The sequence below is a fragment of the Rhinolophus sinicus genome, chromosome 5 (genome assembly GCF_057876585.1).
Source record: "Rhinolophus sinicus isolate RSI-liver-muscle chromosome 5, RSI-T2T, whole genome shotgun sequence".
Classification (NCBI taxonomy): domain Eukaryota; kingdom Metazoa; phylum Chordata; class Mammalia; order Chiroptera; family Rhinolophidae; genus Rhinolophus; species Rhinolophus sinicus.
Genome location: NC_142505.1, coordinates 59,809,687 through 59,836,423, shown reverse-complemented (window position 1 = coordinate 59,836,423; position 26,737 = coordinate 59,809,687). Strand labels below are relative to the sequence as shown.

Sequence of the window (26,737 nt, the reverse complement as noted above, 5' to 3'; positions counted from 1 at the left end):
TTAAAAGTACCCCAAACCACAAATGCTTTCTTCTAACAAAGTTACCCTCGCTCACTTGCATTCCTGCTTTATAGAAGCAGAAGCCTGCCTGTCTTCTCAATGCTGCAGCTGGGAAGCCAGCAAGCGCTACCTGCATGTCATCTAACATCCAGACGGACGAGGCTGGGAATCACCTGGACAGACTAGGTGCGCAGTTGATTGCACAGTTATGTCACATAAGCAAAATCAAACATGTTTTGTACAGTATAAGTAGAGATCCCAATCAGGACACAAGCAGAAGAAAGGAAAGGAAAGCCTCATGTCAGGCTCAAGGAGGACGAGCTGGTGGACAGAGGAAGACGGCGGAGCGTTGCGACTGCTCTTACCCTGACAGCCCCTGCGTCCGCCAGACCCCGTGCAGGGCAGAGAGGACATTCCCACTGGCAGTGCTGGAACCAGCCTGCATGAAAACACAAGAGAAAGCCATTATCTTATGAAACTCCCCGTGCACAGCTGGCCCTCAGATCTCCTCAGATGCATGGCTTCCTACCTACCACCCTCATCTAGGACAGTTTCAAACAGATGGGAGTGTTTCCCGGGAATCAGAGGCCCTTACATTCAAACCCACAGGCAAGCACTGATTTGGCCCATGCCCATGGAAAGCTGCTTTTCTAGGTGTTTCATTATCAAACTAGGAGCACCGCTCACCCACATAATTTACGTACAACTACTGAATAGGAAAAAGACTGAAAGCAGTAGTAATTGTTCTGAGAAGAATGGGGAATAATCAGTATATATAGTACAATTATGAATCTAACTTAAGTAGCTAACAAACATTTAATAAAGAGTCCTATGTTCAATTTATTTCTTAATGTTTTATTTTTCAATTACAGTTGACATACAGTATTATATTAGTTTCAGGTGTACAGCATAGTGATTAGACATTTATAGGACTTACGAAGTGCTCACATCATTACGTCTAGTACCCACCTGGCACCACAAATAGTTATTACAATATTATGGACCATATTCCCTATTCTGTACTTTCCATCCCCAGGACTATTTTGCAGCTACCAATTTGTATTCCAGATATGTTGTATGTGTGGAATTCTCCAAAGTCTCGGTCTAGCTTTTTTAAAAACAAATTTTCTTTGTAATGAAACACTTTTAACAATTCTGACTCTGTCCTCATTCACCCAGCTGAGACCAAGTACAACCTAAGGTGATCTAAGTGCAGAGCCTCTGGTATAAAACAAGTGACCTCTCCGAGCCTCGGCCTTGTCACCAGGGAAAACAGATGATGTGAACGTGGTCTGAGCAGGCAGGGGCCCTACCAGCCCTGCTAGCTTACATAAGGCAGTTGAAAATGAGGACGAAGAGGTCAAAGGCCTTGCAGAAACTGGTCGCTGCGGTAACTATGGATATTGTTTGTTCCAAGTCCATCTCATTAGTGGTTCAGCAAGCAGCACACGGTGCTAGGACAGGGAAGTGTTCTCCATTTTTATTTCCTTTCTCTGCAGATAAGCCCCGGTGCTAACAGACAAAAGTGTCTGTCATGTCTACATTGCGCCCTCTTCCCACTTACCTTTGCTAACATGATTCTTGTTTTCGCGACATCCAGAGGCGTGGTGACAGCAGCAGCAAATCCACCTGTGTGTATAAAAATACCCAAGACACAGCGAGGTATTGTTTACTGTATTACATGGTATTTCATAATTTTCATTTTCTAATTCCTCGTAACTCTGCCAACATCACTTTATCATTATGTCCACCTGACTGATTCAAGAATAGGACGCACATGCTCCACTGCTTCTGTAGTGACCTCGAACTGTACAGAAAAGAGGTAACAAGAGAATGCTTTACCTCCTCGGGTAAAAACAAGGCCCCACACATATCTTGCTCTTATGGAGCAGTGAACAAGCCCGAGTGGGTATCCACCGTGGGTGTGTGTCCACGGGCAGACCCCTCCTTTCAGCAGGAGGCTGGGGGCTACCCTGCCTTCTAGGGGCCCCTGTACTTTAATCACAACTCCAGAATGCTTTTATCATTCTGCTCGGAGGCAAAATGGGCAGACAAACGTGTGTCACCGGGGAGATTTTGGTGTAAATGGCTGGACTCTCCAAGGTAAAAACGTGAAAAGAATAAAGCTTTCTAAATTTCCAGGCTTCTGACAACAAAGCCAGTTAGAGTAACAACATTTCTCAGCTCCTTTCTGCATCTTGTTAGAGTCGGTCTTGATTTAACAGGCATTCTTCCTTATGGCTTCCTTCCTACCTCATCTCCCATGCAGGACTGTAACTGCCAAACTGATTTTTAAAAACTCCACGCATTTTAAAGGGGTCCATATCTATGGACACAGGAATCAGAAGACTTTTTTTGTTTTAAACAGAAACCACAGTATATGGTGCCAATATTTTATTTAATATGATACAAAAATGTATTTTACACCTCAAGAGGCCCAAAGGAGGTAGAAATAATAAACCCAAAAGGGCTTTCTCAAGATTCCACATCCATGAGCTAGGGTGAGACAGGCAGCTTTGGAAGTGGGCTGAACAGAACACACGTGTGCGAAGGATGCTCCAGAAATAGCTCTGCGCTCCATCCAAGTTTCGTGGCACGTGCACAAGGTCACTTGAGCTCCGCCAAACATCTTTCTAACGATGTTGCTGAAATAAGATCATTACACTGAACCTCCTCCATTTGGTAACGTTATGACACTGACTTTTTGAAAGATGTACCCATTTATGCTGCTTTGTTCCATTTTTATTGACCCACAAATGATACCCGCCTTAGGACTACAGAGTATCAACTAACATGAATGTTAGTCTCTTTTGTTTTAGCCACTTTTGTGTTATGAATATGTGAAACGTTTTCTCCAGATCCAAACATTGCCTGACTTGCTAAACTTCCAAGTATTTTAAAAATTTGTGGACCCAGTCCCAAAATCCTACTCTTTTAATTTTTTTTTAACCACGTAGTCTATACGAAAGCGGTAAATATGCTTTTAATTATAGAAAAGGGTCCAGGAAGGCTTCACATCCATAAACATACATATAATATGTATAATTATATTATATATATTTTATATATATATATTAGATGTATGTATGTACATATATATATACACACACATATATATTATATATACATATATATATATATAATATATATGTATGTTTATGGGTTAAGGTATGAAGAAAAAGGACAAAGGAAACAAAGGCAGTGAACCTGTACCATCCCAAACCTCCCACCCCAAATCTTATATTCGGTTTTGTTTCCCTTGCTGGCTGCAGGGTCTGGCCGAAAGAACGCTTCTTTTGGTTCAGAAAGACCAAGGCTTACCTCCCTGCTCTACTGGTTGACTGGCCTTAGGTAAACTACTTATTCTCCAGGTGAAGACCCCCGTGAGACAGGTGTTCTTGTTACCTCACGCTCCGGGTGGGGAAACCGCAGCTCCGAGAGCTGAAAGAACTCATAGGTTTTATGTGGTTTCGCACTGAGACTCGAACTTTTCTGTCTGACTCCACAACCTGAGCTCCTGGCCACTGCGTCTTTGTGGCCTCAGTGTTTCATCTATAAAATGCAGATGGCAACACGACACAGGGATTACATGAGTCTGTGCGAAGCGTCTAGGAGAGCGCCTGGCTCATACTAGTTTTCAAAGTAATTAGCTCTTTTCTGGGTGGGCAGAGGTTATGTGTGATTTTTTGTCATGTCTCCAGCCCAGCGCACACAGTAGGTACTCAAAAATGCTTACTAGGTGCCCTGGACAAGTGTCTGCAGTTTTTACAAACTGAAGATTTCAACTTGTCCTCTAAAAGGGATGGGGGAAGTGAAGCTCGAAGCTAATATTTGTGCTTAGTTTGTGTCTGGAACACTGAGACTATGCTAGTACTTTCATTGGTTATTTTATCTCATTTGCATAGGTATTATTGTTGCACTTTTCAGACAACCTGCCCAGGGACACATAGATAGTGTGGAGCGGGGCCTCAAAGTCACGTGTAGCTGGGCTCCAATAGCGCTCTTTTCCTACATAATCACTGTGCTATGTTAAGACATTAAAATTTGTCCGACTATCAAAACTCAGAAGTGCACACACCATTTTTCCTATTTGAAAATGTTCATAATCTGTCCTAAACCAACTTAAAAAGACTTAAAAGTTGGCTGTCTGACCACTCAAGCTTTTATGAGTCATCTATGTTGAAAAGCACTTGCCTTCTAATCAATCTGCAAATCAAATTTAGTTTGGCTATTAGCAAAAGTGCCCCATTCCTTTACTGTGGATGCCTGCCCATGTCCTCTTAGAGATTTGCTTCATCTAAGTGACAAGAAGAAACATTAAAGACAGAAACACAGATGCTTCAATAGGTCCTAATTTTACTACGATGGAAACTGCATTTTATGAACGTTACTAATAAATCAATTTAAATATCTTCAAATAGCAAAGATTGCTTTGATTCACAGACCTCACAATGTTTTTTTACAAGTCTGCAAGAAGCACTTGTGAAGATCATGTAATAGAATAACGGGTCATAATGAGATGGGGGCAGAGCACCTGTACTTTCAGTTAAAATGTCATTCTTTTCTACATTTTACTTAAGGGAACTGTAAACTGCTGGTGATAAACACAGGGAACATGCTAAGCTATTAGCCAAGAAACATGATTTGGTACAGCAACTACAGACGCTTCAGTGTTCAAATCACATGAAACCATTTTCTATGGGCTCCACTGCAGTTAGGCTTTTACTGAATGTTCGGTTAACCGCTTTCAAGGACCAGATTCAGGGGAAACTAGATGTCATACGTGTCCTTGAGAAGCAAACGCTGATTTTTTATCTTCTTTAGACAGAGGGCCACCTTCCTACTACGGGTCTGGAGCTGTCACCTCCCTTGTGCGGGGACATCCGTGGGCGGCCCCACACTGCCGCTCCCTGTCTCTCAGGGTCTCCCTCCTCTGACAGGCCTGGGACGAAGAGCACCTCCGTGTACCTCTTTTGCAAGATCTCCAAACAAGTGTCCGGACGGGTAGGGCTTCAGCAACAACAAATGTGGTTTTGTTTGTGTTTTAAAGATTGTTAGGCCTTCTCATTTGTACCCAGATAATCCTTTGCCCTATTCTAGAATTCCATAGGAAGATCTATCTATCTACCGATCTGTCCATATCTGTCCCTCTCCTCTCTTAGAGAATGCAAAGTCGTGTGTTAATTATTGCAAGAAACAGATCGAAGAACATTAGAATAGCAATCATCACTCTCATAGCAAACGTCATAATTACTTAGACTGAATTATGGTTTTGTGTTTAGAAGTTAACTTGGAAGTGAGGAAAATGGCAAAGTCCTTTTTCCCCTACTTTAACCCCTGACCAGATGCTAAAGAAATTTCTGAGCAGGACAAGCCATCAACACCTCGGATCTCAAGGGCCATTTTTGGGTATTTGTACTAAGTAGTTTATAAAACAAGCATGGGCACAGAAGAGTCTTCATCCACGATGACTGAACCCATTTAGAAACTGGAAAAGCACGCAGGGACGAGAAATTGGGTTTCTAATGTAAGGGCCGGCTTTCTGGCCATGCAAGGCGAGCGTCTGACAGAGCAGCGAGTAAGCATCAGATCCAGGGGCCGCCCCAATGGCAGGTCATTATTCTCTATAGTGTGTAACCCGCAGTGTTGCAGAATATCACTTTTCCACAATCTGGAATATTTTCAAATAATGTTTATCTTTCAGAAAGATTTTAAAGTAGTAGCCTAGTTCCTGAGGATCGACATTTGTACCAACTACAATTTCAAACCAAGAGGGACATAAACAAGGAATGTATTTATCTTTTGCTAGATACATGTGGATCTACTGACAATGGATTCTTGGACAAACTCCTTCACTTATCAGAACCTCAGCTGAAAAAACATGATTGTCGCAGAGACGATTGTGTATAGTAACTTTATTAATATTCTTTCAATGCAACTGAAATTACTGTGATGATAACAGCTTTTCATTTTTGAAAGAGTAATAATTCCTTTTTTATTGAAATAGTAATAATTCCTTACATCTGTTCCGTTTTATCAATGTAATAGGACTGTTACATACATTGTCTCACCTATCCCAGAAGTACTGTGAGCCCTTAAAGTAGGGGGGTTGCTTCTGAGTTACAGGTAAGGTGCTGGTACCCAAGAAAGACCCCAAGTCTCATTCCTTAGCTGGAGGCAGAACTGAGACTTGACAGCTCTGTAAGTCCAACCAGCTGGGCTGCACGAGATGCGTAACTCAGGGCAAAGCCCTTCCCTGCTCACATCCCAACTTCTCCACGGGCCCTGGAGCACGTGCCGTGTGCTGCACGCCTCAGTGGGCCACTTACTGACAGGGCCCGCGATCCAGTGGATGTCTGATAAAGAGTTTCTTTCTTTCCCCACTTCTGACAAATCTAAGTGCTTAATGCCTATTACAAAGCATTATTCAGAAAAAGGAATGATAATGAATGCAAATTTCCTTAATAGAAGCCATGCATTTGTAAGCAAATCTTTGAGGAATAGGACCAGAGACTATATACTTATTTGAACACATGGCAGTTTTTTGGTATTGTTAACTTTAAAAAGTGGCCTTTCCTTACCCAAGATGACCACATGTCCCCAGGGCCCAGGAAGGAGTCAACAAGAATGCACATTTCATTTAGGGGTTGGGGGGTAAAGATGCCTGACCTCTGGAAAATGAATCAAGACCACCTACTCATTTAACACAGCTAATGACCATGTCATGTGGAAACAATTACCTGTCATAATCAATCTGAGCAGGTTTTGTGTCTAGAGGCAAGATTCTTATTTCTGATGATCAGTTCCACAGGTCAAATGGGTCCAATTATTAATAAAGAATCCTGCAAAATGTATGTTTTCTGGTTTCCTAATCACTGCAACAAAATACCCAACCCAACAACCATTAAACAAATTGGAACATAATTCCTTTCTAATAAAGTTAACATCTAAACCTACATATCTATCGATTTACTGGCTTCCCATCTAAACTAGCATTTCACAACTTTCTGGCAAACCTCCACTTCGATTTATTTCCACTGTAATTCTAACTCACCTTGATTCGCAACAATAAAATGTGTTTCTCTTTCACACTACTAAACCTATCATTTATTAAATTCCGTAAAGCATCTGAGTTCTCATTGAAACCTCCCTGGAAAATTCCTATGACTTAGTGATGGATGACACAATATTGCATATTGTCACTTTGCTCTGGGTTGAATGTCTAGAAAATGCCCAGATGTTTAGATCCCCATCCTTTCTACACAGACCCGTTTAGCCTCCAGTAAGCTGGGGAGCAGCTCTGTTCTCCTGACACTAGTTAATCTACGGTGCTGTCAAACATGTCACACGAGCCGTGAATCACCGCCGGCTGCAGAAATCGCTTAAACCCCCAAAGCTCAGCTCACGGCAGACAGCTGCTCAGTCGGCCCTGCACCCACAACAAGTCTCTTCCCACAGAGGACTTTATAAATCATCTTTAAGATAATCCACGGGCCTGAGTGAAGGCTTTAATAAAGATAAAAAGAAAACAAAAAATTTGTCAAAAACAAATTGGTTGTCTTTCAAGCAGACACCTTTATAGCAGTTTCTTTTTTTCTAAGACACTTTCTTTTCTCAAACAACTGGTGGAACTCTCTTCATCTAAACAATCTGGAATTTCTAAAGAATGTTGTTTTTGCATAGTTAATATTTTCACATTTTTCTCCCCCTCTTGGTCTTTCCCAGTATCATATAATCCTTTGCACCTGCAAAAGCTCCACAGACTGCTGACTGCCAAGAATCCACCACGTGACGCTGCCTCCAGGACCAGAGGGCCTGTGTGGAAGGAGAAAGAAAAATACGAGTTATTAAATATTTGAATTTATCGGAACCTCCTGTGGCTTAGCTCTAGGGATGGGAACTTAAGTGAGAAGCTATTTTGGTGGCATTCCTCACTGATGACATAACTGATTTTCCCAAGGACTTCGCTGCATTCTAAAGTAAGTCAAAGGAAGAAGGGTGATAGCTGCATTAGAGTGCTCAAAGGAAACACTTTCCAGGAAGTATGTATGACATACACATACAAACACACACATTTGTGTGTGTAATATGTGTGTAAATAAAAATAAAAATAAAGCTACACCTTTAAGACAATGTAACATTTTAAATATTTCCCATATAATTCTGAACATATAAATACCACAGTTCACAGATTAATCCAGAGCAGTGTATGCCAAATTCTTCAGTTCTGTTTTCAATTTTTACCACCCAGGTTGCATGTTTGAAGGATGCTAACTCTGTTAGTTAACTATCAATTTAAAATTTGTCCAAACATTTTTTTTGTACTGTCATGAAGTTAAAGATTATACAAATAAATACCCATGAAGTAGGCAAAATGATGGCAGGGGCTTGGTGGCTTGCTCACCAAGAGTTTATGATCTAAGAGAAGACAGATACAGTCACATCCAATGGGGGGCAGTGCTCTGGTCAGGCCCTGGTCCAGTCTCAGAACATATACTAAAACCCACCATCCTCACAACAACTCTAAGAGCTGGGTACTGTTATTACCACCTTTTACCCAGGCTTTCTAACAGCAGAGCCTGTAGTCTTCTTTTTTTTTTTTCTTTAGCTTTACTGAGGTATAAGTGATGTCCAATAAATTACACATACTAAAGTATGCCAGTTAAGTTTTGACATACACATGACATATACATACACGACATATACACACATGACATACACACGACATAGACATACACATGGCATATACATACACATGGCATATACATACACATGACATACACATACACATCACATACACATACACATCACATACACATACACATGAAATCATTGCACAATTAAGACAGTGAACAGATCCATCACCCCAAAAAGTTTTCTGTGTCCCTTTGTCATCTCTTTCCTGCCCTTCCTCGCCACCCCCTAAACCATCTGATCTGTCAACTCTAAATTAGTTTGCTTTATTTAGAATTTTATATAAATGAATTATACATTCATTTTTTAAAACCTGGATTCTTTCCTTCAGAATTTTTATATGATTCATCCATGTTATTGTGGATGTCAATGGTTCATTCATTTTTAATTGGTAAGTAATATGCCACTGTGTAGATATGACATCTATGTATTCACCTTTTGATGGACATTTGGGATTTTTCCAGTTTGGGGCTATTACAAATAAAGCTGCTATGAACATTTCTATACATGTCTTTATATGGACACATGACTTCATTTCTCTTGGGGAAATATCTAGGTACGAAATAGCTGGATTGCACTGTAGGTATATGTTTAACTTTTTAAGAAACTATGAAACTTTTCCAAAGCAGTTCTACCATTTTACATTCTAACCAGTCCTCATTTATCCACATCCTTTATTTTCAAATTTCAATCATTCTAATAGGTGTGCAGTATTTCATTGTGCTTTACATTTGTATTTCCCTAAGGACTAACGATGTTGAGCTTTTTTTCATGTACTTTTTTCCATCTATGTATTTTCTTTGGTGAAGTGTCTGTCCAAATGTTACATTGATATTGGGTTATCTGTTTTCTTAATTATTGAGTTTTGAGAGTTATTTATATATTCAAGGTAAAAGTCATTTGAAATATTTTTTTCCTAGTCTGTGGCTTGTCTTTTCATTCTCTTAATAGTATCTATCAAAGAACAAAGTATTTAATTTTGATGAAGTGCAAATTATTATTTTATGGATCTTGCTTTTGGTGACATATCCAAGAAATCTTTGCCTAACTCAGGCCACAAAGATTATTCACCTATGTTTTGTTCTAGAAATTTTATGTTCTTAGGTTTTACATTTAGGTCCATCATACATTTTGTGTTGATTTTTACATATACCACAAGGTATGGATTGATGCTCTTTTGTTTTGTTTCTACATATGGATATTTAATTATTCCAGCAATGGGAAAAGTCTATCCTTTCTCCAATGAACTGCCTTCTCACTTTTGTCAAAAATCAGTTGTCCATATATATGTGGGTCTATTTCTGGATTCTCTATTCTGTTCTAATTTACATATCTATCTTGATACCAGTTCAATACTTTCTTTTTTTCTTTGTTTTTTTGTTGGGGAGGGGGAACAGGACTTTTATTGGGGAACAGTGTGCACTTCCAGGACTTTTTTTTTTCCAAGTCAAGTTGTTGTCCTTTCAATCTTAGTTGTGAGGGTGCCGTTCAGCTTCAAGTTGTTGTCCTTCCAGTCTTAGTTGTGGAGGGTGCAACTCAGCTCCAGGTCCAGTTGCCGTTGCTAGTTGCAGGGGGCACAGCCCACCATCCCTTGCGGGAGTCGAACTGGCAACCTTGTGGTTCCAACCAACTGAGCCATCCGTGAGCTCAGCAGCAGCTCAGCTCAAGGTGCCGTGTTCAATCTTAGTTGCAGGGGGCAGAGCCCACTATCCCTTGCAGGACTCGAGAAATCGAACTGGCAACCTTGTGGTTGAGAGCCCACTGGCCCATGTGGGAATCGAACCGGCAGCCTTCGGAGTTAGGAGCACAGAGCTCCAACCCCCTGAGCCACCGGGCCGGCCCCCAATATTTTCTTGACTACTGTAGTACTATAATAAATCTTGAGATGAGGTAGTACAAGTATATTAGTTCTCCAACGTTGTTCTTTTTCAAAGTTGTTCTGACAATATTCTAGGTTCTTAGCACTTCCTTCTGAATTTTAGAATCAGCTTATCAATTTCTACAAAACAGCCTACTCAGATTTTCATCTGAATTGCACTGAATCTATAGATCATTTTGGAGAGAATGAAGGTGTTAACAATATTGAGTTTCTGACCCATAAACAGTGTAATTCTCCATTTACTTAAGCCTCCATTATTTTCTCTCAAAAGTGTTTCATAGTTTTTAGTACATAGGTCTTGCAGTTATAATATCAGATGTATCTCTAAGTACATCTTTGCTTTGATACTATTGTAAATAGTACTGCTTGTTTTTTAATTTCAGTTTCTGTATGTTGCTACTATGTAGAAATACAGTTAATTTTTATATACTGATCTTGTTTCCTACAACCTTACTAAACTTTCTATCTCTAATAGCTTCTTTGTAGATTCCATCAAATTTTCTATACCAATGATCACATCATCTATAAATAAAGATAGTTTTATTTCTTCCTTTCCAATTTGGATTACCGCCTTTTATTTCTTTTTCTTGCCTTACTGCACTGCGTAGGACCTCTAGCATAATGGTATGCACTGCAGTAATGATGACAAGTCTTAGAAAAAAGACCTCTTGAATATATTAATTAAAGTGGTTAGAATAGTGTAATGACCTACTGATGGCGGCATGACATTGTTAGGTATGATCAACTATATCACAACTGAAAGAAGAACAGTAAAGTTAGTAGTAATTCCTACCCTCCATATTTCCCCACTGAAAATATACCTACAAGGTTGAGAGGGTTGCTAGAGAAATGGAGATGTCATATTAATAAATCAAGACATACATAGGGCCCTGTTTGTCAACTTTAACAACTTTTTAACGTTAATTTACTGGGTTTTTTCTTAAATTGTATTTTTACCTTTTGACCCCCTTAACCCAATACTCCAATGCTCCAGCCCTGCCTCTGGCAGCCATCAATCTCTTCTCTGTTTATGAACTTGATTTTTTTTTTTAAGAGTCCATATATAAGAGAGATCATGCAGTATTTGTCCTTCTCTGACTTATTTCACTTAGCATAATACCCTCGAGGTCCATCCATGTTGTCACAGATGGCAAGATTTTGTTCTTTTTAATGGGTGAATAATATTCCATTGTGTATATATGAGGTCTGACAATGAAGTTTGAGAACTCATTCTAGAAAAAGTGCTAAATACCTCGTTGCTGAATATCACTATGGTCACCTTCGAAGTACTCCCCTTGGGAAGCTGTGCACTGATACCAGTGCCTAGTCCACCTTTCAAAGCAATTTTGGAACTCTTTTTCTGCAATGACCATCAGAGCTGTCATTGTATTACCCTTGATTTCCTGAATGTCATCAAAATGTCTTCCTTTCAATATTTCCTTTATCTTCGAGTAAAGAAAGAAGTCATTGGGGTCCATATCAGGTGAGTAGGGAGGGTGTTTCAATACAGTTATTTGTTTACTGGCTAAAAACTCCCTTGCAGACAGTACTGTGTGAGCTTGCGCATTGTCGTGATGCAAGAGCCATGAATTGTTGGTGAAAACTTCAGGTCGTCTAACTTTTTCAAGCAGCCTTTTCAGCACTTCCAAATAGTAAACTTGGTTAACTGTCCAGTTTCTCCAAATTCATAATTAATAATCCCTCCCTCTGATATCAAAAAAGGTTAGCAACATCGGTGCAACAAGTTCTCGAACTTAATTGTCCGACCTTGTATACCACAATTTCTTTATCCATTCATCCACTGATGAACACTTAGGTTGTTTCCCTATCTTAGATATTGTAAATAATGCCGCAACAACATAGAGGTGCAGATATCCTTTAGAGTTAGTTTGTTTTTGTTTCCTTTGTATAAGTACCCAGAAGTGGAATTACTGGGTCATGAGGTAGTTCTATTTTGAAGTTTTTGAGGACGCTCCATACTGTTTTCCTCAGCGGCTGCACCAATTTATGTTCTCACCAACAGTGCACAGGGTTCCCTTTTCTTTATATACTTACCAACACTTGTTATTTCTTGTCTTTTTGATAATAACCATTCTAACAGGTGTGAGATGATACCTCATTGTGGTTTTGTGATTTCCCTAATGATTAATGATGTTGAGCATCTTTTCATGGACATGTTGGCCATCTGTATGTCTTCTTTGGAAATATGTCTATTCATTTATTTTGCTCATTTTTTAATTGGATTATTTGGGATTTTGTTGTGGCTATTGAGTTGTATAAGTTACGTATTTTGAATATTAGCCCCTTATCAGATAAGATTTTCAAATATTTTCTCCCACTTAGTAGGTTACCTTTTCATTTTGTTGATGGCTTCCTGTGCTGTGCAGAAGGTTTTTAGTCTAGTGTAGTCTTGTTTATTTTTACTTTTGTTGCTTTTGCTTTTTGTGTCAGATTCAAAAAATCATCACCAAGACCTAGGTCAAGGAGCTTACCACCTATGTTTTCTCTGGGAGTGTTACGGTTTTAGTTCTTACTTCAAGTCTTTTAATCAATTTTGAGTTAATTTTTGTATATGGTGTAAAATAGTGGTCAAATTTCATTCTTTTGCATGTGCTGTCCAATTTTCCCAACACCATTTATTGAAAAGACTGTCCTTTCCCCATTGTATATTCTTGGTTCCTTTGTCATAAATTAATTAACAATGTATCTGTGAGTTTATTTCTGGGCACTCTATTCTGTTCCATCGATCTATGTGCCTGCTTGTATACCCATACCATACTGTTTTATTTACTACAGCTTTGTAATATAGTTTGAAATCAGGGAACACCTTTTCTTAAGAAGACACCTAGTTATGTAAACTTTAGATATATATAATAACGTGTGGTGTCAGACTCTAATATTTCCGTCTACCTAACTGATGAAGACGGTTACTTGAAAAGTGTATTTATTAAATTCACTGGACAAAGAGTGCAGCTAAGAAATAGACATTTGTAACTTTACTTATGGAACTAGATAAGCTAACGAAATGTTTTTTTTTTTAAAGAACAGCTTTCTAAAGACAGTCTTGTCATTAAGTGTAGTATGTGGTATTTCTTTAGTAAATGCACTAAAGGGTGTATATTATCAGGCTAATGCCAGTTTTAACACTATTACTTACTTTGCTGACCCTTTAGAGAAGAAATGTGAAACATAAACTGAACTTTTGATGATGACTGAAGGTCATCCTCAGTCAATCTACTAATATCGTCAAGGGTTCCAAAGAGCAAAAGTTTGCTCAAATAGACTTAAAATATTAATAATGCTGAGTTTATAAGCAACCATAAAGAACAAATAACAAGATGTGAACGACATGTCATACAAGAGGAAACAATCAATGATGTTATGTAATTCATAATTTCAATATTTACTGAGTACCTACTAGGCGTCAGGCACTGTAGAGTCAGGGGGAAAAAAACCAGTAGCCCCAAGGTCTAATATTTGATGGGGGTACAGTGGGAACAGAAGAGGATTATAACAGAGAGAAGGGAGGTGATGGAGAAAGCTTCACAGAGGTGCCTGATGCAATCCAGGAGAAAAAAAATTTGGTTGCCAGGGGAAAAACAACACTTAATCAAAACAGACTCCATGGCTGAAGACACAGTTTAAAAATGGAATCTCCATAGATAAGCATAACTTTCCATGTTAACCTGGCCAGGATAATTTAGTCTAAGAACATATAAAGAAATCATTTTCTATTTGAAAAGGATAATAATAAATATCTTAAAACAAACGAAAAAGACTCTAGAACCAAAAGGTTTAGAATCAAGTGAGAAACCTCACTGGCAAACACAGAGCATGATTAAAAAAAAAGCGATTATATCAGCAACCACAATAAACACATCCAGAACTTACTACGTTTAGGCACTAAACACTTTATATACATTGACTTGTGTAATCCTAACCCTGATCTTCTGAGTTATGTGCGTGCCATCTTACTCTCATTTCATAGACAAGGAAGTTGAGGCTCAGAGAAGTTAAGTAACCGACCAAAGTTTGAGCAGGTAGTTAATAGCAGAACTGGGAGCTGAATAAGACCGTCTGGTACAGAGTATAAATACACTTAGATTTGGATCTACAGGTTATAGTGGCCTCCATAGCAAATAGAATGGAATTTATAAGACACTTTACTTCTACATACAGATCATAATGTTTAATGGAATATTATTAAAATACCCAAGTGAATGAATAAACTATGTCAATGCCCAAAACAACTTGCTTTAAATAATATGAGTTTGTAATTTTTTTTCTTTTAAATGAGGAATTTTCTGAACATAGACACTTTGGGGAAAAAAATATTGAGACCAAGCAAAAAAGATGAGTGTTCTTTACAAATTATTCATTTGGGAGCAACTTTAAATCCATTAGAACACCACCACCAATAACAACAAGAGTCTGACTGGTGAAAAGCACTGATCTGAGCGATGCACGTGTTTTGAAATCACACATCTGCTTATGTCTGTGGAGGGACTCAGGGATTGAGATCAACAAGAAACCGGCTGGAAAGGCAGGGAAACTTCCTCACTAGAACTGTCAATATTATTGTGTATGACTTTCAAATAATTTAAGAATAGACTGGAAAATGGAATAAAAATACAGTGCAGGCAACAGTATAAGTGATTACTATTGACAATAGTAGTTACCACTTGCTAAGTAGCTAGCAGGTTCCAGGCACTATGCTAAAGATTTTACATTTCTCATTTAATGTGGGGACGTGTGTATTCTCCTCCACAAACACAGGTGTGGGCAGATGCTAAGAGATGTGAAGTAACTCGCCTGAGGACACACCGAGTGACTTGGGAGAGCTGAAGCTGGTTGTTCGGTTCCCCAAAGCCGTGTGTCTTGTAGACAGAACAGTACGTACGCAACATTGTAAGACTGCTCACTACCATACACAGCTCAGTTTCCACTGGAGTTACATTATAATATGCATGTTATTAAAGAAAATATTTTGATGTCAATAAAAGTTGTTTAAATAATGTGGGTTTGTAATGGAGGATTTTTTAAGGGCCTATCTGAACACCAGAAAATTTTAAATTACCATAATTTCTCAAATAACCATTTCCACTGCCAAAGAGGTCTAATGATCATTCCTGTAAAATGCAGATAAATGACTCGGGGGCATGGAGGCGAGGGGCAGAAAGTGAGTCCAAATGTGAAGAATCATATGGTGGAGGCTGTGCACCAAAATAAGTAAGAATAAAAAGCAGGTGGTCATTTTTACTTATTTATTCCAATTCAATGTTCTGCGTCCTTTCTACTTTCAAATAAAAAATGAAATTTCCAGATGAATCCATGCATGGGTGTTTATATCTAAGGTTAACAAGAAATTTCAAGTTGAAGTAATGAGACTGGCAGTCAGACATGTTCTTAATTTCACCTCTGTGGGTTTTTTTTTCTGTTTTTTCTTTTGATTAGGAATATCAACTAATAAGTGACAAGAGACCAGGACAAGCATGGCAGAACTGCAAGATTCAAACATGGCAGGAGCAGTCATGGGGCTCACTGCCCTATCCTCGGCCCCTGCCTGCCTGGTGTCTGGTTCATAGCTTAGTCTCTAGGGCTTTTCTTCAGTTTTCTTAACATAGGTTGATTGGAAAATATTTCTGAGAACTTATTAGAAAATTTCATTTCGAAATAATGTTAGACTTACAGAAAAGTTGCAAAAATAGTACAGTCCCCATATACCTTTATCCAGCTTTCCCTAATGCTGACATGTTCTAGAACCATAATACAATTACCAAAACAGGAGATTAAAATAGGTACAATATTACTAAGATACAGACCTTAATTGAATTTCAACATACACATTCTTTTAAACCTTTAAGGTATGTAATTTTTAATCATTCGCCTGTTGTTTTTTTTCAATTATGATATTTCTACTGTCCATGAGACTATTCTGAGAAATCGTGAATATTTAGCGGTATCACCACAAACACAATCAGAATGTTCTAGTTTCCCAAGTGATTCTTCACTCATCCTTCAGGCCTGTCCAAGGAAGAACAGCATGATGCAATCTGGCTGTCCCCGCCCCCCGCCCCGGGGGGACAGCAATTAGCTCCAGGATTCACTCACAGGCTACGGCAAACACCTGGCAAGATGCTATGAAACAGAACAGCTAGAAGTCAGAGTCTGGATCAGGCATTTCTATTAAAGTAAAGCACAAAGAAAAGGCTTTGCTTTTGGTTCTTACTTCAAAAACCCCACCCAAATATCCACTATTGCCTTATGAATGAATAACAAATTGAAAACAAGTGTTCTGGCTTTAGTTCAGGAAAACTTAAAATCGGGACTTCTTCAGCTGTTGTATTCAAAAGTAGTTATGTGTTTCCCATTTTGCAAGATTATGAGATACCAAATGCTTTTTTTGGTACAAGGATAGGTATGTGTACAGAATCATCTACTCAATTCCAAATTAATAACATCAGATGATAATTTATTTGAGACAACAGAAAGAAATCCCCCATGTAGGTGTCACTGCTGTCAACCTACCGACATAATTTTATAACACATCAAAGACAGCAGACAATTTCATGCAAATGCTCTCCAGACTAGTAGATCCAGCTCCTGTGTAGCTTCTGCACATATACTGTAAAAACAAAGCTTCATCTCCCTAATGTTTTATAGTCAATTAAATGAACGATCTCTCTGTAAAGTACTCATATACTAACATGTCTGAAAAAAAGATTTCCGAAGCAAAGTTTTAAACCAAAAAGAATATAAAATATAATTCGGAACCACAATTAAGCTTTTACCTTTGACATACAGTGGTTCTTGCAATATAGTCAAGTGGCTAAAATAGATTTCTACTATAGAATTAGTTTCCATAATTAAAATTGGATATACCTAACTGATAACTACAGATCATTTAAAATACACAGGCTAATTTTGGTTATAATGGCAACTGGACTGACACTATCCTGAGATGTATAAATAGCACCAACTCTGTGTGGGTTGATTTGTACCTTTTTTTTTTTTTTTTTTTTTTGGTTAAATTGTATTTTGCTTGGTTGCGACATTTAGATACTTTCCTTCTAGATAAGAAAGGTGGTAAAGATAATAAGAATCTGTAAGAAAGTCTTTAATGAATGACGGTGCTGGTAATTAAAGGAAAGACATTTCATTTATCATTCTTGAGCAAAAGCAAATGCTGAGTTTGCTTAGTCATGTTTAGGTTTTATAGTTAGAAAATAATATTTTGGGTTATGTACGGTTATGTCTTACTGGAGAGGTATTTATTCTGATAAGGGATTCTCTGAGCTTCATGGATCGGTATATCTTCTTAGTTTGGGGTAGAGACAAGAGGTCCCATTCATGTTAACAATATCTAAATATATCACTGAGTAACAGTTACAGAAAACCAGATTAGTGTAACTGATGCTTATGATGTTGACTGTGAATCAGCAAGAAAAGCATACCTGGCTTGCTATGTTTAAATACTGAACAATCTTTTAAAGAGATTTTTATTTAAAAAATGGTTAAAATGAAGGATGAGGGACTTAACACTGACAAACCCCATTTCTCTAGAAACAGGTACACTGACAAGCCTCTGTTCTCAACAGTCTAATGAAATAATGTATGTGGAGACCCTGAACAATGAGCATCTTCTAAGTTACTATTATTTTGTTTATATTACTAAAGTATGGGAGAATTTTGTTGTGGGTCCTGGGTAGCGAGAGACATTTTAACTATTAATAAAATAAGAATCAATAACAGTAAACAAGTTATTTACTCTTCAACTTGAATAAAAACATAGTTTTGATAAAGCACTGGCTGTTTAAAAGGTTTATAAAATGTAAATGAAAAATCTAAGTAATTACCATGTTTCCCTGCAGCTCCAATAAGACATCAGCTCTAATGTGTCTTTTGGAGCAAAAATTAATATAAGACCTGCTAGTCTATTCTATTCTATTATAGTTACATATTATATTATATTATATTATACTATATTATATATTATATTAAATTATATTAATTATATTAATATAATATAATGATACCGGGTCTCATATTATAGCAAAATAAGAACAGGTCTTATATATTAATTTTTCTCCAAAAGACGTATTAGAGCTGATGGTCCAGTGAGGTCTTCTTTTCGGGGAAACATGGTATTTTGTACCCTGTACTATACATGACATTATAATCCACTGGCCGAATTTCTATTACAAAGCTATAATTTTATCTTAGAACATCATCAGCACAAGGCCATAGTCTTAGCTAACCAAACTCGTTTTATTTTCATTTTGCTTCAAAGTTGCATCTGAGCTCAAAGCTTGCATTTCTACTAGCTATTGCTTTGCAGCTTTGTAACACCTTGTTACAAAAGTTAGAAGCAAAGCTATTTAGACCTAGCAGCTCCTTAGCAATCCTTTACACTGTACTTTTACACTGATGTTGAATATTCAGACAATAAAAAAGTGACATTCTTATAAGAAATATTATCTTTATCATGTCTTTCAAAATATGCTTATTGTTTAAGCTGAGTAAATCTGCTACAGCTGTGAACATACTTTTAAAAGAAACTAATTAGAAACAAAACAATTAAGGTATAGTTAGCCAACTTTGCATTGAACTTGAGAAAGAATGTTAACCTTCAAACAATTAGTAAGTAGTTATAAACACCTACTGTGTAAAAGACAGAACTATAAGGAATGTAAACATAAACACAAACGAGCAGAAGACAAAGTCCCTTCCTCCAATAAGCAAAGCCTGTGAGGAATTAAACAAAAGCCGTGGGAAACCGTGGTCTCCTCCACTCATCACCATAAACTCTCCGTGCCCATGGTGGCTGGTCACTGGGCACTGACTTGTGAGGTCAACACTGTTCAGCATGGGCAGCAGGACCAGGGCTGTTTGGGAGAGCTGGTCTGGGAAACACTAACCAGGGTTTTTAAGCTTTACGTCATCAACTGAAGGAATCAACACTATTTGCAGAAATGCCTTAAATAAGCTGATGTGATATAATAGGACCTCGACTTTTTAGCAACTTTTGAGCATGTGAAACAGCGAAAACATTATGAAAGATATCGTGCGCTATGTGCAGAGTTATGAGTAAAATCATTAAGAACATCAACTCTGCAGTCAGACTGCCTGGTTCAAATCCCACCTGTCCTACTTAATAAGTAAATCCCCCCAGCACTGGGCAAGACACCATCTACAAAATGAAGACCATACAGCACCCAGCTCACAGAAGTGTCCTGAAGATTAATTTAAGGAGATAATCCATGGAAAGTGGTTATCACAGTACCTGGCACGTTGTGACTGAGAAACGTTAGGTATTATGATGGTTTTTGTTATTACAGGTATCATTAACGATGTTAACACAGTAAAAGGGTGCTGGACAGGAAACCAGGGACTTGGGGAACTAGATGAAGACAACTCTCTGAGCCCCGGTTTCCTTGTTTAGCAGGGAGAACAAGGCTGACTTCCCTGGGTTTTGTAATGAAATGCTACTAAATATCCAGTTGACCCTCAAACAACAGCGTTTGGACTGTGCGGGTCCACCTCCACACGGAGTTTTTTCAGTAAATATGCAGTCACCCTTTGTACTCCTGGGTTTCCCATTCGTGGATTCAACCAACTGCAGATCAAAAACAGTATTTCCGATCCATGCATGCGGAGGGTCACCTTCAGTCACGCGCAGGTGTCCGGCGGCATGGGGTCGGTGTCCTTCCCCGTGCTGTTCAGGGGCCACCTGTGTGCTGCTCAGCCTGCACCCGGCACCTAGTATCTGCTCAAGACACCGGGGGTCTTCCAAGGACATAGTCAGGTGACAACAAGTGCATGACTAAATAAAGTGTTATTAAAACGCTAGGAAGGAAAGAACCAGGTGTTGTGATTACTGAGGAGGGAAGAAGGGAAGGTCCCACTCTAAGAGGGGTGGATAAGAAATGCCTCTCTGAGGTGACACGTGAGCGAGGACACATGATTGGGGAACGAGGAGGAGCTGGACGTGAGAAACGCCCAGGGAAAGCGTGCGCAGAAGTTCGACGAGGGACAGGTTTTGGTCACTCCTCTTTGTCACTGTATCGCCAGACCCTAGAAAATGCCTGGCACATGGCAGGCACTCAGTCATGGGATACTTGGTGAAGAAAGAATATTTCTGACAGAGGGCACGACAAATGCAAATGCCCTGGGTAAGTACAAGCTTGGCATGTTCAAACAGCACAGAGAGGAGGCCAGCAGGGCCGTAACGCATACGCGGACACACTGCGGCTGGAGTGCAGAAGGGGAGGCATGGGATGGGACACGGTCAGTGAGCAGGTAGGGGCCAGGTGAAGAGGCCACTCTCAGCCACAGTTAAAACTTCTTTCAAAGAGATGTCACTGAAGGGTTTTAGCAGACAATAGTATGACCTGGTTTATTTCTTTATTTCTTTAAAAGCTCACTCTGGCTGTTGTGAAGAAAAGACACTTTAGAGAAGCAAGAATGGAATCAAGGCGGCCATGTGACAGGCCAACGCAGCAATCCAAGCAAGAGACGAGGAAGGAACAGGTTGACGAGAAGGAGAATAAACACCAAGAGCTCTGTTCTGAACAGGTTACCCTACGACATCTGAGTGAGGGTGTCAGCTGGGAAGTAGTCATATGAGGCTGTAACTCAGCGGCTGGGCCCACAGCGAGCTGCACATGTGCAAGTGATCCACATAGAGATGGCATCCAAAGCCAAGGGACAATATCAAATAATAAGCTCTGGGTCTTTATCAGTAAGAAGAACCAGGTAATCTCTCATGTTCTTCTTTCTGTTGGGCTGTCAGAAAGTTCCAAACTCACATAAATCCTAAAGAAAAATTATCTCAGAAGTTCTGGATATGATAATCTACTCCTTTTACTTCCCTCCTCTTTATGGTATCTAGTCTTCTTTCATCTAAAATCTTTTTTATAAGCATATGTATTATAAATACACACACACACACACACACACACACACACACACACACACACACAGAGGGTGCCAAAAAATGTATACACATTTTAAGAAAGGAAAAAACTGTATTGAAGTTATGCTGATGGTACCACTTGGAGCACCTCTTGTAATTGTAGAAGTCAAACGTGATGTATTCATCTTTTGTTATCGGTGCATATTGAGTATTACAATTTCAATACAGTCTTTTCCTTTCTTAAAATGTATATACATGTTTTTGGCACCCGTCTCTATATATAAGAAATGAGAGAATACAGTGACATGATTTGGGGAGGCAGGGGGACTGGCTCCCACATTACCTGAAGAGTCTTCAGTTACAGGCACTTTACCGTGACATTACCTGTGGGTGTGTACCTCTCTGATAAGCTCTAAGTTCCCAGGGGCATTAACTATGCCCTACTCGGCTCTGCAGTGCTGAGAAACGGAACAATGTGCAGCTCAGAGTGGGCGGGCAGCACATGTGTCCCAACCACACGTGTCACTTAGGTATAAATGAAAGGGGATGAGGCCTTGTTCAAATACGCTAAGGCTTAACTGCTTAGTTCTGAGATGTTTTAAACATAATATAGGGCACGATTAAATCAAAATCAGCAATACAGCCAAATGCTAGGTAATAAGGGAAATCTTCAGAGCCTGGATTAAAAGACTTCAAACAAAAGAAAGAGGAGAAAAAAACAACAACTGAATTGGCTGTAAAAGACGCATAGTATTTGGACCCGCGCAGGCACATTTCAGAAAGGAGCCAAAGAACAGGGGCAGTGAAGAACCTATTCTGCTGGGGGAAATGATTTTGCAAAAAAATATGTAAGTGGAGGGGAGCTGGGAAAACCAGAAAGAACACAGTGTAGACATCCCTCAGCGCTAACAATGTCCTGTGTTAGTTTTAGAAAGTTATACATTTCTGAGAACTTCAAAGAGATGTTTAAGAAAGGTCACACAAATTGAAGGTGTAGAACAGATGAGAAGATAGAGGAACTGTTAACTTAGTCCAGAGATAGTAAGTTAATAAGAATCTGGTAAAAGGAGGCCACAGGCTCCACACAGTTACAGTCAACCAACTTGGTGAATGACATGACATGACATGACATGACATGACATGACATGACATGACATGACATGACATGGAGAAAGACAAAGAAGAGAATCAGATTGTAATTTGGGTTTTGAGACTTCAAGGAATCAGGGGAATACCATTAGATTGGTGCAAAAGTAATTGCGGTTTAAAAGGTTAAAAATAATTGCAAAAACCACAATTACTTTTGCACCAACCTAATCCTACGATTACCAGAAATCAGGGAGACAACAGCAGAGTGATTTTAGAAGAAAGGGGATACCTTTGATTTTAGGCAGAGTAAGGCTAGGATGAAAGTGGCAGTCCCCACCTCCCGATTCCCACTCCTCATAGCACAACGTGCACACAATCTGCTAACGTCCTTGCTGAGAAAATTTTTCTGAGTTGAATTTCCACATGAACATAATAGAGATACCCTTCCATATAATACAATCTCTCTGTAGTGGCAAAAGCAAATTTAAATGGGAAAATCATAAATACAAAAATAAAAGAAATGCCAAAAATTGTATACTTCTAAAAGGCACTACGATTTCACATTTGGATATCTTTTTTAAACAAAAAACTATTATATGAAAAGATATTCAACATTATTTAGCCATGACAGAACTGCAAATTAAAACCACTATGAGATACAAGTACACAACTATTAGAATGGCTAAAATCTGTTTTAGAATCTAATAATAACAAGTAATGGCATGGATGCAAAGCAACTGGAACTCTGATACATTGTTGCAAAATGGCACAGCCACTTTGGAAAACACTTTCACAGTTTCTTACAAAATTAGACTTACACTTTCCCTATGACCCAGCAACCCCACTCCTAGGTACTTATCCAAGAGGAACAAAAGTATACAGTCCATATAAATACCTTTATGCAAATATTTATAGCAGCTGTATTCACAATCATCAAAATCAGGAAACAACTTAAATGTGCATTAACTAGTAAATGGATAAACAAATTGTAGGACATCCATACATTGAAACGCTACTTAGTGACAAAAAGGAAGAGACTACTGGTATAAGCAAAAAAATGAATCTCAACAGAATCATATTAAGTGAAGCAAGCCAGGCACAAAATACTAAATAGTGTGTGGTTCTATTTATGTGATATTATGGAAAAGAGAATGCTACAAATATTCTATATTTTGGTTATGGTGGCAGTCATAAACATAAAAATGCACACTTATAAAGGGTGAATTTTCCTGAATGGGAGTTATTCCTCAATAACCCTGACTTAAGCGTGTGTACCGTATATATTTTAACATTTGCTCAAAGAAAATGGTTAAAGCTTAACATTTTATCTATGATTACTCTGAAAAAGTCTAGATATTTCTTAACTAGCTAGAATACTACAAATGTCCTTGATACTGAAAAGAAACCCCAGACTTTCCCCTTTTTGGGCCTCAAAACATTGCTATGCATAGATAGGGCATGGACGTGAGAGAGTGTGCAGGAGCTGCGTGAATGCCGCTTATTGAGACACTAATAAAGTGAGTCTTGTTTGGGGACAGCTGTTGGCTCCACTGTCCTTTTGTCGCACACAAAAGAGGAGAGCTGTTATGCTCAGGGACTGTGACCTTCTCATTGGATAGCTGTTACATCATGCCCGGAAACCCTGCCGGAGAAATCCATTCTCGCCACGCACCACAGAGAAAATGGTAAAAACAAAAACAAACAAAACAACAACCATGAATGATCCCAGAAACTACATTAAACAAACTGTATTACGCCTTAAAATCTGATAAATTATAAGATCTATTTCTCAACAGTTAACAGGCCAGAGTTTTTATGAGTAATGTTTTGTCATTTTATCCTCAGTATAGAATCTCAAAAGCATATTTTTTAGAGTCCAAATAATTTTTGTTATTCTTCAGAACACGTTCTGCACGAGCACTCTATGATGCCCAATCCCACATGCCTATGGGAGTAATTCCTTTACTTTCTGTATTACCAAATGCCTACCTAGATACTTTGCCATTTTATAGTTTGGTCATTTATAAACCATTTCACTTGAACAAAGGCTTTCAAATTCTTTTGATCATTATCCAGTGAGAAATAATTTTACATTGTAACCCAGTACAGAGATGTGTATGTACAAGAGCATACAACACTGAAGTTTTGCAAAATAAGCCTTATCCTTACTACACAGATGTTCTCTATTAATAATTTTCTTTTTTACTCATCTTTAAATTGTTGACAAACACCCATACAATTCATATCATGACCCACAAGTTTTAAAATCATCGCATCAGAAGATAAAAAAACAAACACATCTCTGCATATCTGAACACAGGTTTTTAAAAATTCATTTGTTTGTTTTTAAACATGAGTGACCTGCTGAGGCTTACTCACAATTCACCACACTCTGTGCCTTCTCACTGGGGGCTCGTAGCCCTAGAAGAGTGAGCAGCAAAGACGGAAGGGGCTGGCAGGCAGGCAGAGCAGCACGCCCCCTGCACTCCTTTCTGCCCACCAGTAGGTGTGGGGCGGGAGGTCTGGCCTAGGACTACAAATACTTAGGGCCTTGCTTTCTTTCATTTTCCACTTACCCTCATTGTTATTCCTTAACTTCTACACACACACACACACACACACACACACACACACACACGGGTGAGGGCAGGAAGAGACAGAAAGACAGAGACAGAATGAAGCGAAATAAATTCAACTGGGTGGAAAAAGAGCAGCAATACAGAAGAAAGAAAAGCAGTTTTTCCTTAACATCTGAGGATTTCCGCTGCACCCATATGCTTATTTCTCAGTGCCGCAGACACCTGAACAAGTTTAGAAGACTGAATTGGCGTGTAAATCATACACAAAAAACATTTTCAACTCTTAATAATTTTGAGTTTTTAAACAGTTAGTCAATATTATATTCTACCATTCCACACTGAAACGATTGGTTATTTATGATAATTAGAAATTTTATATGAAGATTGGAAAACTTACTTTTAAGGACTCCCACAGGGGAAACTGGACCAACGAGAAAGGAATCTGAAGAGAGAAAAAATTGAATAAATTAGGCAGAAAAGATTAGACTTTGCCTAGCATTACTATATGAACCCATAATTATTATTTAGAAACATTATTTCATTTTAACTTTATATAATAAAGCTAACATTAAACAAATGTATAGGTTTAGTATATACAGATTTTAGAAAACAAGTTAACTGTAACTGCGTTTAGAGTTCTACTGGAGCCCAAGTCACATAAAATGATGCTGTGACATCCTTTTGAAATGGAAAGAGAAGCACAATATGGAGTGCTTCTGAAATGACAAAATAAATATTTCCCATCACAAGTAATAAAGACTTTAAGGACTTGACATTTTTCTGCTTAAGAGCTAGAGCTGTCTACTCCTTGGCATGACATGTGTTAAGGATCAAAAGGGAAATGGGATGAGAAGAGAGATGGAGGGGAAGAGAGAGGGTGAGAGAGAAAGAGTTGGGAGTGGGTGGAGAGAGGGAAAGGACCAGAAAGGGGAGAGAGAAAAGGAGAAGGGAAAGAAATAAGAAAGGGCAGAGAGGAAAAGAGGAGAGGTGAAAAAGAGAAGGAAAGAGGGGCAGAAAGAAAGAAAGAGAGGGCAAGAGAGAAGAAGAGGATAAGGAAAGGGGGGGTAGATGAAGGGGAGATAGAAAGAGGAAAAAGAAGTTGGAGAGAGAGAAGAGTGTGGAAGAAAGGAAGAAAGAAAGAAGGAAAGGAGAGAGACAAGGGGGAGATGAGTGAGGAAAGGGTAGAGAGGGCAAAGCAGGGGGATGGAGTGAGGAGGTGGGGAAGAGAGAAGACAGACAGAGCCACTGGCAGGAGGAAGCTGAGAACAGGACTAGAGGAACAGAACACTGAGGTTGGAAGTCTGCACCGCTCAAGGAAAGAGCAGCTATCACTGTTGGAGGGGTGGAGGGCCCCAAACAGACGGGAAGTAGAACAGGGCCTGAAAGCCTGAGATACGTATGAGAGCGGTACGTAGGAGAGAAGATTAACGTGTAGTAATGAAGTATGAGTGGGGGAGATAATCAACAACACACTTACATAACAAGCATTAACAATTAGTTGTATGACAATAACAGCTAGAATTACCAAGCACTTTTCATGTGTTGGGCACTGAGCTAACAAGCACTTTCTTAGGTTTTATT

General features: G+C 38.9%; 1 protein-coding gene across 4 annotated transcripts in view; it reads right to left on the bottom strand.

Moving 5' to 3' along the window:
* Positions 1 to 26,737, bottom strand: part of SLC25A26 (solute carrier family 25 member 26) — a 154,844-nt gene that overhangs the window by 4,875 nt on the left and 123,232 nt on the right. For all 4 annotated transcript variants that reach the window (XM_019757175.2, XM_088798530.1, XM_019757179.3 and 1 more), the window contains 4 exons: positions 25,554 to 25,598; positions 7,746 to 7,815; positions 1,565 to 1,629; positions 366 to 439 (listed from right to left, as the gene is read on the bottom strand). In XM_019757175.2, the coding sequence (XP_019612734.1) occupies positions 366 to 439; positions 1,565 to 1,629; positions 7,746 to 7,815; positions 25,554 to 25,598 (254 nt within the window). The remainder of the gene's footprint in view (positions 1 to 365; positions 440 to 1,564; positions 1,630 to 7,745; positions 7,816 to 25,553; positions 25,599 to 26,737) is intronic.